General features: G+C 40.6%; 1 protein-coding gene across 1 annotated transcript in view; it reads right to left on the bottom strand.

Moving 5' to 3' along the window:
• CEP162 (centrosomal protein 162) overlaps positions 1-12736 on the bottom strand; it is a 36619-nt gene that overhangs the window by 3585 nt on the left and 20298 nt on the right. The window contains exons 14-24 of the mRNA XM_082216967.1: positions 11889-12147; positions 10234-10379; positions 8959-9186; positions 8407-8544; positions 7205-7317; positions 5633-5738; positions 5070-5196; positions 3980-4143; positions 3147-3251; positions 1497-1730; positions 108-766 (exon numbers count right to left, since the gene is read on the bottom strand). Coding sequence (XP_082073093.1) covers positions 108-766; positions 1497-1730; positions 3147-3251; positions 3980-4143; positions 5070-5196; positions 5633-5738; positions 7205-7317; positions 8407-8544; positions 8959-9186; positions 10234-10379; positions 11889-12147 — 2279 coding nt within the window. The remainder of the gene's footprint in view (positions 1-107; positions 767-1496; positions 1731-3146; positions 3252-3979; positions 4144-5069; positions 5197-5632; positions 5739-7204; positions 7318-8406; positions 8545-8958; positions 9187-10233; positions 10380-11888; positions 12148-12736) is intronic.

Genomic DNA, 12736 nt, shown 5'->3' with positions numbered 1-12736 from the left:
TGTAGTCAAAAACATCTGGATGCCGCCAGGTTTCCCACTCCTGCCCCAAGCCAAGGAGTGACCTTGAACATCACATTTTAAAAACTGCCCAGTGTTAAGTGAATTACCTTCTTACAAGACTTTCAGAATTTGCCATGGCTGCTTGAGCTTTTATCCTTTCCTGGCTTAGTTCTAGAGTCAACTTTTCTACATCACCTTTCAGACGGCTGTTTTCTTGCAGGACTTCTGAAATATGACAATCGGCAAAAGTGTGGGGCTGATATATTTTCTCATCGAGAGTGCCGGGGAAGAACTCTTCATTTCTGGGGTTCAGCTGACTAGGTTTGACAATATCCTTTTTCAGGATTCCTGAAGGCTTTTCTTTAGCATCTGCTTTGCCAGATGAGAGCATAATCCTCCTCTCTTTCTGAAGCCTTTCTATAGTTTTTGTGAGGTCTTGTATCTCTCTGTTTTTGGCAATCATTTCCTGATTTAGTCTTACCAGCTTCGCTTTAGAGTGAGCCTGCTCCACCTGGTATTCTAGCGACTGGAGGTCCGCATCATCTTTTGCTTTCTTCTGCAGCTCTAGCTGAGCTAACTGGTTTCTGAGAGTGTTTATTTCAGTCTGAAGGTTTTGCACTGTGATCTGGTGGGCTTCATTTACACTACAAAGTTCTCTTTCATGAGCTGCAAGAGTGGCGGCCTTGTCCGGAAGCTTCTGCGGCTCGTTCAGCAGCTTATATTCCAGCAGCTGCTCAAGCTCCCCAATCCTCTTCTCATACTGAATCTGCAAAGACAAGACCCCATAAAGTGAAGCTTCCTAGGTAAATTAGATTTGCATCATACACACAGCTGGGATAGCCCAGTTGGTTAGAGCACAGTGTTGATAACGCCAAGGTTGCAGGTTCGATATGGAACATTGCAGGGGTTTGGACCAGATAATCTGCAGGGTCCTTTCGCAATGGGCTGTATTCAGACTAACTGTGAATGCAGTTCTGCTCATGGGATGCTTCCATGGGTGCAAAGGGAAGAGGCAGGTTTTGTGACTCCCTTAAACCCCCTGTGCAGCTTAAGGAAAGGATAAAAGGGCTCAGATAAAGGAGCACCCTAATTCAGCAAGTTCTGCATATGGAAGCAGATAGGCACCTAGACCCACATCCCCACTGGGATGCTCCTCTGAGCCTAAGTGAACTTGCTGTAGGCATTTTTTGTTAGGACTATGCATCTGAATCTGCACAGGAGCGAGCAGACTTATTGTCCATGAATATGCCTGCATTGGAGCATGTCTATAATATTAAAGGTGTTGAAATTTCTGGTGCTAGAATACAAAGAGTTTTTAAAGAATATATAAAAGGTAACTATGATCTAATTCCCACTCCTTGGTTCATTACTGTAGGATTCAGTTAACACTTGGGAGAACCTAGGAGCAGCTCAAGCTACTCGTCAGGAGAAACAAAAACTACGCAGCCACACCAAAACAATATTGCTGTTTAAAAGCACAGTGGAGTCTAAATCACCTTTATCTTTTGAAACTGCTGCTCCATGGCACGGAGACTTTTCTTCGCTTCATCATCTTTACCCTCAAGTTCGGCTTCCAGCTTCTTAACTCTTCTCTCAAGAAAATCCACTGTATTCGTTTTTGCTGATGGATTGCCTTCCCCTTCAGAAGCAGTGGCTGTGGCAGCAGCATATATCAAAGCTGGCAAAGAATTTGGGTGCCTTCGTTTCAGTATTCCTTCCATTTCTTTAACCTTTCAAAAATTAGCACAACAACTATTAGTTACTGTGTTTTAACTAGGCTGAAATCACATGAGCTGCATTTTCCCAATGACAGAGAATATACTGCCAGTAATTAAGATCATGGATGTAATCCTGCCTACGCACTTTGCACTGCAAATGTTTAGAAATAGTGCTTCCAAATTTAAAATTCTATAATTAGTGAGACATGGCTGGGATCTAAAAAAAGTCACACAGCAAGTTGTGCCTAAGAGTTTGGGCACACAGAGAGGCTTTTACAATTTTTTCTTTTTTAAAAAAACTGAACAGCAGACCCAGTGCCTTATCATAATACTCTTCTCTTGCAAAAATGGTTTGCTAGATGCTAAGAAGATGAACACTGGTGTCGACTGAGAACAGAGAAGGGACCATAGCTCACTCATAGAGATTTGCATGCAGATGATAACAGCATCAATCCTGGGCACTACCACTTAAATAAATTAGGTAGCAGGTGATGAAAAAGACCCTTGGCAGAGACCCTGGAGAATCACTGCCTGTTACTGTATATGATCCTAGGATGATAACACCCAAAGTTCCCTTGAGGATCTGAAACTAGTTGTATGATTCTTTCCCATATGCCATAAACATATACATACAGGAAATGAGAGTATAAGGAAGTAATAGCTTTAAAAGGCATCACCAAATTACATGAATCAACTATTAAAACCACAAAATTATCTCTGACATCAATAGCTATAGACCATATAATTTTTTAAAAATATTTTTTTTTCATAAACATGTAGCAAAAACTTCATTACCTATTACTTATCCCATATCTGAAGTCTGGATTACAGTTTCTTCTCTGACACTCGATGCTCCTCACCCACCTGGAATTTGGTGCCCTACCTTTGGATACAATGCTATTTGAAACATTGCAATTTATAGTTCAGATATATGGGAAGCAGTGTTTCGTTGTGCTGACAATTGGCCATTATTCTTCTCTCCTAAAGCATAAATGGGGAAAGCGGTAGCCCTCCAGATGTTGCTGGGACAACAACTCCATTCTTGACCACTAGTCATGCTGGCCAAGGCCAAGCAAAGGCAGCCGGAGTCCACAAACATCTGAAAGGCCACAGTGTCCCCATCTCTGTCCTACAGCACTCCCATTTACCTAATTTTAGCAGCCGAATCAACTCTGGCGATCAGTGGGGTGACATGTCACACCGAGATCACCCCTTTGCCAGTTGTGCAACATCAGAACTGGTACAATCTAAACAAATTAAGATCAGCCCTACAAGTGCCTAAACACGTCTCCGATGCTACCATACATCTCGAAAATGGATTCGTAAGAATAGAGGCCAGAGTGTGGCTCGCCACACTAAATTACCGGCAGAGACTATCCTTCCTCCCTTGCTCCCTTGACTGTTAAGGGGAATTGTTGTACTACGTGCCTGCCGCTCAAGGTCTTGTATTCGTTTGGCATCTGCCGCTCTGTCCTTCAACCGTTTCTTTTGTTGTGCAGACTGATTCCCAGCTTCACTTTTAAGCTGATCCACCTACACAGTACACAGAAAGGCACACAGAAGAGTGGTGTAAGCAATCCATTCATTTTATCATTAGCACGACCTCTTCTTTAAAACCGTTAAAGACTTGCATGTGTACGAACAAGAACGATAAACACAGAAATTGGTAACCACGGTGCATAGGAAATGATCCCCTCAATCTTATTTACAAAACTTGTAATTTAAGCAGCAGGGGGAAATCAGTACCAGCATGGTAAATGAATGGGTCGTTTTATCCTAGTTTAGTTAGTGCCAAATCTCATGCGCAGAATGTTCTAACTACATATTCTGGAGTGGAAACTGAATTACAGCCTAGATTCAGACAAACCCTGACCTACCGTGAAACCAAAGAAAGGGAGACCATAGGCTGAGACGGGGAAGCTTGCTTGGCAGTCTGTGACTGAAAGTCATGTCTTTGGGAACTTCATGACAGATAAATCTATAATCATAAATGTGCAAGCAGAACTGCTTGAGCCCCAGACAGCTGGAAACCTGAAGGACATTAGATGGGATTCAGCCCAAGTGTCACTACTCAGCTCTGGCCAAAAGGGAATTGCAGCAACATTCCCAAAGTAAAATTCCCGAAGTTCAGGCTGCATGGTACCCTAGCCTTTTCTCTTATCTCTATGTGAAAAAGTAAGATTTTGCTGGCTGGTCTCAGATGGCCTTTGCCTTGCTACTGCCTTGAATGGTACTGGAGGGAAGTCTGACAATGCAATCACCTCATGCTGCAGTTTATCAATTTCTTCTTTAGCTCCTCGAAGGCGAGCTGCATCTCTATCCAAGAGTTCCTGATTTTCTGCATACCACTGGAGTCTTTTCTGCAAGCGACCAATTTCGTCTTTGTATGATTCTTCTACAATCTTCATCTCATATGATTTTTCAGCTAGGAAGAAAATGTTCCAATTAAAAAAGTGTGACAAAGCATATCTGACTCAAGACTAAGCTTATCTTGGGCATTGGGGGGGGGGAATAGAGGCAAATTAATTTTAAATATCTTAAGGCTTTCTACAAAAGCCATAAGATATTTAGATTTTCTCTTTGTGGTGAAAACGACTCTTGTAAAAAAAAAAAAAGCTATAAATCATTGTTTTAAAGTCTGATGATCTGTGGTGGTGGCAGAGAGCTTTTTCAAGAGCTGCTATTCCTTCCTTTCCATTCTAATAATACACAATAGAAAGATCAGATTACTACTGATATGCAAAGAACCAGTGGCCTGGAACCAACATTCCCGCCCCCCCCCCCCAATAATTCCATCCCACATTGACATCAAAAGGAATTTAGGAAAATTTCTCCTACTGCCCCCAGTCTTTGATGCATACTTTCTCTCTTGGAACTGCTCTTGTTGCCTGTCCCCAACTCATACGTGAGCAGTTTCCTTTGCATGCAAAGGGTCCTGGGTTCAATCTCTAGCATCTCCAGAAAGGAGCAAGATCAGGTGACGGAGAAGACCCGACACTTTGAAGAGGACCTTGCATTAGGCAGCTTCCTATGCTTGTATGATGATAAATTGTTTCGTTTGTGAGATTTCCATCACACAGGCCCACCCCCTGGTAGACAACTCACAGAAGCAAGTGTTGTGCCGTACCCTGCTCAGGTGTTTCTGGAGGGGTAGCTGCCAATGTACATATAATCCACCTACTGCCCCTCCATCTCTCTTGATTATCTCACTCTTCCCTGGTGTGTTAATGCAAGACAACAGTATCACAAAAGCTTAATACAGTATTAATGGAAACACAGATTTTATAGTCAGTGAAGTAAAAGATCTTATTATTAAACGGAGGATTAACCTGTTCAAAAGCAGTGCTTTACCTGAAGTGGAAGTGATTTGGGCTCTTGCTAAATCTCGTTCCTTCTTCACTTGCATCAAATCTACTTCAAGGGCTTGCTTGTCTTGCTTTAGACGCTTTCTCTCTTCGAGCAAATTGCTTTCGGTAGTCTTCATTCCCCGCCACCCCAGGAAAACAAAAGAGAGATACAGAAAACATGCCATGAGGATAACACCTCTTGTAACCATTGAAGTGAACTGAACTGATCATCATCACAGATGCCTGGATAAAGTGAGAGATTTCCAGGCATAGATCTGCTATACTGGGGCCACAGCATGGGAAAACAGAGCCTGACCTGCACAGCAGAGGGGAGCAGATTTGTTATTTCCCCTTGTGCCAGCAGAGTCAATGTAATGCAAATTATAGTGTCTTGTTTAGAGGTCTCCATGCAGCTTGGCCACAGCAAATTACCGTAAATAGCCCGTTTGTTTCATTATTTGAAATATAAATAAATAATAGTAATAGCAACTTGTTGGCAAAATGTATAATGTTTTAAGTGGTGACTATTTCAGCAAACTAGTCTAAAGAAAAAGCATAAGTACTTGCCTTGGCAGCCCGAAGTTCTAAAATCAGGTCAGTGAAACTCTGATTCCCAGCTGATTCAGCATTCTGCACTCCACATGATAAAAGGTTATTTTTATCCTGTTGCTCTCTAGTTTAATTTTGAAAAAAGAGAGGATTATTAATTTTATACAGCTCATGGTTTGTTGAAGTAGTTCTATCGAAACACTATTCCTGCAATTAAATCAGAGTAATTCTTTAAATATCCAGTCCTTGTTAACTCATGCTGGCCTGATTCACATGTCACGTCAAGGTATAGTTTGGTGCCGATTGTTGGAAGACTGTTTTACTCTCTCTGGTGAGAAATACTGCTGAATGTTTATTTTCCCTAGTACTGTCAGAGTGAGAAGCTGTGAATCTAGTGGGAGTCAGGACCCATAGGTAAGAAGTAGGGGTGGGTGAATGTTAAAGTACCCCAGGTGAGCTTTGGGATAGGCCGCCTGAGACTTTCTCTCTTGTGATTTATTGTGTCTTCTGCCTACCCTTCCCCCTTCCTTCCCTGCTGCATGGGTATTCTCTATGTGTTGGTGAGTTGGTTGGATGAGCACTGTATTGTTGACTGCTATGATGCATTAAGGGTTGATGTGAAAAGGTAATCTGCATGCAGCATGTATTTGCAGGGAGTTACACAGAGCCAGGGCACAGGGGACCATGCAACTTGGTGACAGAAGGAAAAAACAGGCACAGCTAGTGGTGGCAATGGAACAAAAGATGCTCACATCTGATGCCTATATCTGCCTCCCCACAGCCCCAGAATACTGTTGGATGCTCTTCCACTGTGCCCAACAGCTTGGTGGTGCTATTGCTAAATGCCAGGTCTGTACAGAATAAGACAGTGCTCATTCATGGATGAGAGTGCCCAATGGCATGTATTACTGAAACATGGGTGAGAAAGATGGGGGTGGAGGATTGCACCCTTGGTCTTATTTACTGGTAGGTGTATTCTGTCACTGAAAAATGTGCAATTTATATGATTCTCTTCAATCTATTTAACACACAGCAACTACTTTTTCTATCAATGTTAGTGAGGGTCCTCTCCCCCTTTTGTCGAATGGAATGTTAATGTGTTGTATGATAACCCTTTTCTTTGGTATAATGTATTCATGCATATATATTTTTCACTGTAAGTTCCTTGAAGACCCTTTAGATGACAAGCGACTAAATTTAATAAAATAAACAATCATTGTTACACTACTTCTTGGAAAGTTAAAGAAATGGAAGGGACACTGAAAAGAAGACACCCAAACTCTTTGCCAGCTTTGATACATGACTGCTGCTAAAGTCAAATGGTATATATTTTTCTAAAATAAATAAATAAGATGATATCTGTGATCCTAAGCATGATTAAGCTGATTTCAATGGAAGAATTAAGTTTAACTCCCTTCCACACAAAAAATGGGACATGCACTTCAATCCTATGTACGCTTACTTGGAAAAGAGACCTATAGTGTTCATTGGGGCTTAATCGCAAGTATGTGGGCAGCTTCCTCTTTACATTCACATTAAGACCTGCTTAAAGTCATCTACATTTTTCATTAGAGCCTCAGATAACCTCACCGTAAAGACACCAACTCAGCCATCAAACGTTGGTTCTCTTTAAACATGTTTTCTTCATTTTTCTTGTTATTTAGCTGCAGCTCTTTCACTTGCTTATATAATCTTTCATTTTCCTTCATTAAAATATCAAGGATTAATTCACTTAGTTATTATGTATTCATGTGAGAGACACTTCTTAGAAATTACTCTTTACAAATTCCAGAAGGGTAGCCTTTTCTTCCGTCTCCATATAAATAAGTACCTCATTGAACTAATCAATGCACAATGTCCCTTGCTTATGAGTGGACTAACATTTTCATGCATGTCCCAGCAATTGTCCAGCTGCTCTACCTTCATTATCAGTCTTTTATCTACCAATTTCAGATACCAATGTCTTTTCATAAACGATATATGCTATCTTTATTGTCATTGTCTGATACAGAACAATGAAATTGGAAATCTACATAAAATATTCAAAACCCCCTAAAAACTCTGAAACCCCATTTTAAAATACAATATACTAAAGAGACTCCTTATGCTGCATTTAGAACCAGAATTGCATTTGCGTAGAAACTGTTTCTCGGGTGGCTAGTCCTGGTCTTTATAACCCTATACCTTCTTCCAGAAGGCAGAAGCTGAAAAAGATAATTTCCAGGGTGTGTACTATCCTGCGCTATCTCTGCAGCTTTCTTATGGCACCTGACACCATAGATTTGATCTAAGGTGAGAAGAGTGCACCCTATTATTCTCTCTGCAGTCTTTACAACCCTGGAGAGCATTGTTTTTTCACTGGGCGTGCAGCTCCCAAACCACACACACAGACCATAAGTTAATACACTCTCCACAGTACAATGGTAAAATGCCATCAACAGGTCCTTTGAGAGATTGTTTTTCTGGAAGATTCTCAGAAAATATAATCTCTGCTCTGCTCTCTTCATCAGGTCATTGCTGTTTTCTCCCCAGGTTAGGTCATCTCTCAACACCATTCCCAGAAATCGAAACACTGAGACCTGTTCCACGCACTTCCCCTCAATAATAAGTGGTGTGAGGGCCATTGCCTTTGACCTTCAACAATCTGGTCAATTCAATATCAAGCTCCCCACCTCTCCTTTTATTTTTATACAATGCACCATAGTTCTCAACCTGGATACAGCTTTAAAAACAGACTGTGTAAATACTTTGTAAGTTTTACTCAGTGAAGCCACAGTATTAAGTATATCTACCTGTTGATACCCTTGAAGGAGAGTCTCTTGATTTTGGACTTCTTTTTGGATTTCTTTCAGCATTTCTCCATTGTCAGGAATTCTTTCCAAAGCATTTGACAACTTTGTTCCTTTGTTCAGGTCTTCTCTATTATTTAGCTGAGAAAACATGAACTATGAATAATGTATGCTTCATAAAATCACTAGGAAGAAAAAGCCCTTATTAACAGATTCCTGTACATTTAACAGACTGTTCTCTTTAATCGTCATTATTTGTATCCTATGCCTGTCTCCTTGCAATATAGCAAAACATATTAAGGGGGTGGGGAGCAGCTTGCTTGGCTACCAGCTGAAATAGCCTTCTCCTAAAAGCAAAAGGTCACTTCCTGCAAGGTGTTTTAGCTAGCTATGAGAGACAACATTTTATCCATGGCTTGCCATGATTCCCAATTTGATTTTATCAGAACTAAAATGAAATATATAGTAAATGCTGTTTTTAGTGAAACTGTATTAAAAGTGTGTGTTTTTTTAAAAAAAAATTGAACAGGGAAAGGATATAACTAGGTACAGTACCTGTGTTTGAAGAATGTAATTTTCTTGGTTTAGCTGAAAAAGGTCTTTATCTTGTTGCGCTTTCATTTCTAGGATCCTAGTCTCCATTTCCTTCTCCTTTTGCAAAGATGCGGCTTTTAGATTCTGAATCAAATCATGGGCTTCGGCCAATTTTTCCTCTGCTTCCTGAACTCTTTGCAGTAAATAAAGCTCCCTCCCACTATTTTGTGATGGAGAATATGAGGCAACCTGCTGGGGGAGGGGGAGTATACTATTCTGACAGCTCATCACACAACCAAGATTTATGGATCATTTTCTTTAAGTTCTGTAGTACAAATTGGAAGTTTCAATTTTCAAAGACTGAATTTTATGAGAACCCTTTAGCATTTTAAATTGAGAGAGGAAAAACAACAACAATGCAAGTAAGTTTTCCATGAAACAAGATGTCAGCTTCAAGGTCAGCTCGTTTCGAGTGTGAGGTAGCTTTGGCATTGCAGAAAAAACTTCATTCATTAAAAATTCAGTCAGTTGTTTGGGAGCACCCTGTACTGTAGCATAGATATGGATGTTATCAAATTAATAGATGGAGAACCATTGGAGATGAAGTGAAATAAATATCATTTACTATGGTTTGGGTCTAATTTAGTATTTCCACAAATGGAAAATCAAAAGGTCTCCTTATGCCAGGCGTAGGCAAACTCGGCCCTCCAGATGTTTTTGGGACTACAATTCCCATCATCCCTGACCACTGGTCCTGTTAGCTAGAGATGATGGGAGTTGTAGTCCCAAAATATCTGGAGGGCCGAGTTTGCCTATCCCTGCCTTATGCTTACAGAAGAGGCTATGATTCAGTGAAGGCTTACATGAATGAGCAGGGGTAGAAGTTGCCTCTTCCTACACTCTCATTTATGGACCTCTGCATCCAACCCAATGCAATTTTTAATGACAGCTGTCCTGCCTCCAGTGGACACTTACTCTATTAAATTCAAAGAGAAGGCAACACACTTTTGTAACCTGAACAGGATCTCTAATGCAGCACACACTTTTTGTGCAATGATTTGGAATTACATTATAAGTGCAGCGTAAATCAGGCCACAGATCAGAACAGATAAAAGTGCATCAAATTACATATGTATTCTCTTCTCACATTTGTGAGGGTAGACAACCTGGGTGATACTGAGACACTCCAGGACAGCAGGGATTCCTAGGACTCTACAAAAAGTTTATATCTGCTGCAGTACTGTTATTCCCTTGCAAGTCCCCTTTAAAAAAATCAATTTAGGAGCAATGACTTACATTGTGTGTCTGTAGGCAAGAGTCACTTTCTTTAGTTGGCTGTTGAAGACTGCTTGCAGATGATTGTCCAGGTGTAGCACAGTAATTTCTCTTTGTAGAAACTGGATTGTTTGCTGTCTGTATTGTCACAGTTCCAGAAAATGTTTCTTTGATGAGAAAAAAAAATATAGTGGGCGCTGTAATCTTAATAGCCCTAGCTATTTATATGGAGACATAATATTTCTTTGAACAGATCATGAGGAAAAGCGAATACTACTACTGGGCGAAATTCCATGATGCCTGTTCACTAGTAGAATAGACTTCTGCTTCCATAAAATAACTTCCCCTTCCTTTCCTCCTCTCTGCTGTGTTGGGGGAACTTCCAGAGGAGGTGGAGGGCACTCATGTGACATTAAATGCTGCCCACTGCTGTTGTCTTCCTGCTTTAAAATTACAGAACCAAATACTGCTGCCATACTTCCAAACCACTTTCCACAGTTCACAATTATTCTTTATAGTATATCCCATTACCCCCTAAGTATTTAAAATAACATATAATCTTCTCTTACAATTCTTGGGGGGGGGGATCCACTTTAAACAAGGATTAATCCTGTAGGGAACATGCATGTTAAAACAAGGCACTTGTGTCTGACAAGTCATTTTACAACTTCACCCCCTCACCTTATTTCTGTGCTTTTATATTGTAAACATATCACCATCTAAAATATTTCCTTCCTAGCAACCTTACCTACTCAAAGGTCTCCTGTTCTAAACAAATACCACTGCTACTTTTTATATCTAGAATTCTTTCCAAGTCACTGACATGGTGGGTAGAACATCAAATATTTCTCTAAAACACATATTTTGCACAAATTCTTTCACTTAATATTGTGCAGCCAAATCCTATACAGATTCAGCACATGGTAAGTGTGCACAGGAATGCATTTACAACTTGTTATCCCAGCCTCAGCCTCCCTTCACTTTGTCAACTCCTCCTCCTCATCATCTAGATTTGGATTGTAAACAAATTAGGAGAAAGTTCTATATTTTTCAGAGTATCCTAAACAGAGCACCATGTTCACCAAACCGAAGGACACTAACAAATACATCCTCAATTTTTTGTTTTGAATTCTGACTTGCTTCCCTGAATCATCAAACTTGATAATCTATCCCATCTTCAAAAAGCAGTTTAGTGAAGATGCACAGGAGCTCTTTGTAATGAGAAGCTGAGGAAAAAGAGCACACACAGGGTGATGTTTTCCCTTTGGGACTCCTTCATGGCCAACTCTTTATCTGCTGCCTTACAAATAGTCTCAGGCCACAGTGGTTTTGCCTCGGGAACTCGAGGTCAAAGATACTCTGCAGTCTCAAACAGTTTGCTGAATATAGTTGACAAACTGGAAGTGCAGTTAACTAACTACACCTTGCTTTAAAGAAGTTGAAATGTCTTGTGCAAATCACGTTGCTATGTTGAGCACTGGTAAATCTGCCGACAAAAACATTTAGGTCAAAACCTATGTTTGAATGTATCTAAATGTTTCACATTTTTCAACAGTATTATTATCTTGCAAGAAGCAGTATGCAGTAACATTTAATCTTGAGGAATCCTACACTTGACATTTCCCCTACATTAAACCAAACATATCTGCATTAAAGACACACTAAAAATCCATTACCTTTTTGTCTTGGAGGAGATTTTGTTTTTAAAACTGGCTTTTTGACGTTTTCCTTTAATGTCTTCTTCTCATTAATTGTGGAAAAGTGCTTTAATGGAGAACTGGATCTTCCATATCCAGAACTCCTAACAGAGCTATGGGGTCCACTTAGAGATTTCTTTCTATGTACAGCAGCTGTATTTTTGGTGTTTCTGAATGTTACTTGTTTGTTCATCACCAAATTTAGACCTTCTTTAGTCCAAGTGTTGGACAGACGAGTCTGGAGACAACATTATATATTATTAAATCAACCAGCTTGGCTTTGAATGTAAAATCAAGTGTTTACAATGAGCTTAACACAACAAGTCTTATACAGGGTGCTCCCCTGTCAATCATCAGGCATCAGGTGACACAACTTCAAGGAAAGAATCTGCTTGAATTCAAGCCAGAATGCAAAGGAAGAATTGGGAGCACACTTCTTCCTGTTAGCTAGTTAGAACTTTCCCTGGTCATCAGGCCAGGCAAAGTAGGGCATAGTGTGCCCAAAACAACCTGGTGAGCAAACCTCAGAGGCTTGGCAGGTGTAATGAGACTCAAGGGAATAGAGGTTCCACACCAATGATATATACCAGATTACATTTCAATGTGTTGTGCTATTCAGCTCATGTGTAAAATTTCCTATTAGCTCCCAAAGTCTGGAAAATGAGAATAACCAGGAAACAAATTTGTGTGCCCATGGGGAGGTACCAGCTTCTGTGGCAGGGGAGAGCAGCCTTCCTAGCACTGCCATCACTGCAGCTTACCTGGATGGGGCTGGGGTCAGAGCTCTGTTGGCCAATCCAGCACTACTGCTGGTGCACCTAAGCAGC

This window comes from Podarcis vaucheri (assembly GCF_965113315.1).
Source record: "Podarcis vaucheri genome assembly, chromosome: 3".
Taxonomy (NCBI): Eukaryota; Metazoa; Chordata; class Lepidosauria; order Squamata; family Lacertidae; genus Podarcis; species Podarcis vaucheri.
Note: the sequence above shows the minus strand (reverse complement) of the source record. Positions and strands in the feature narration are given on the sequence as shown.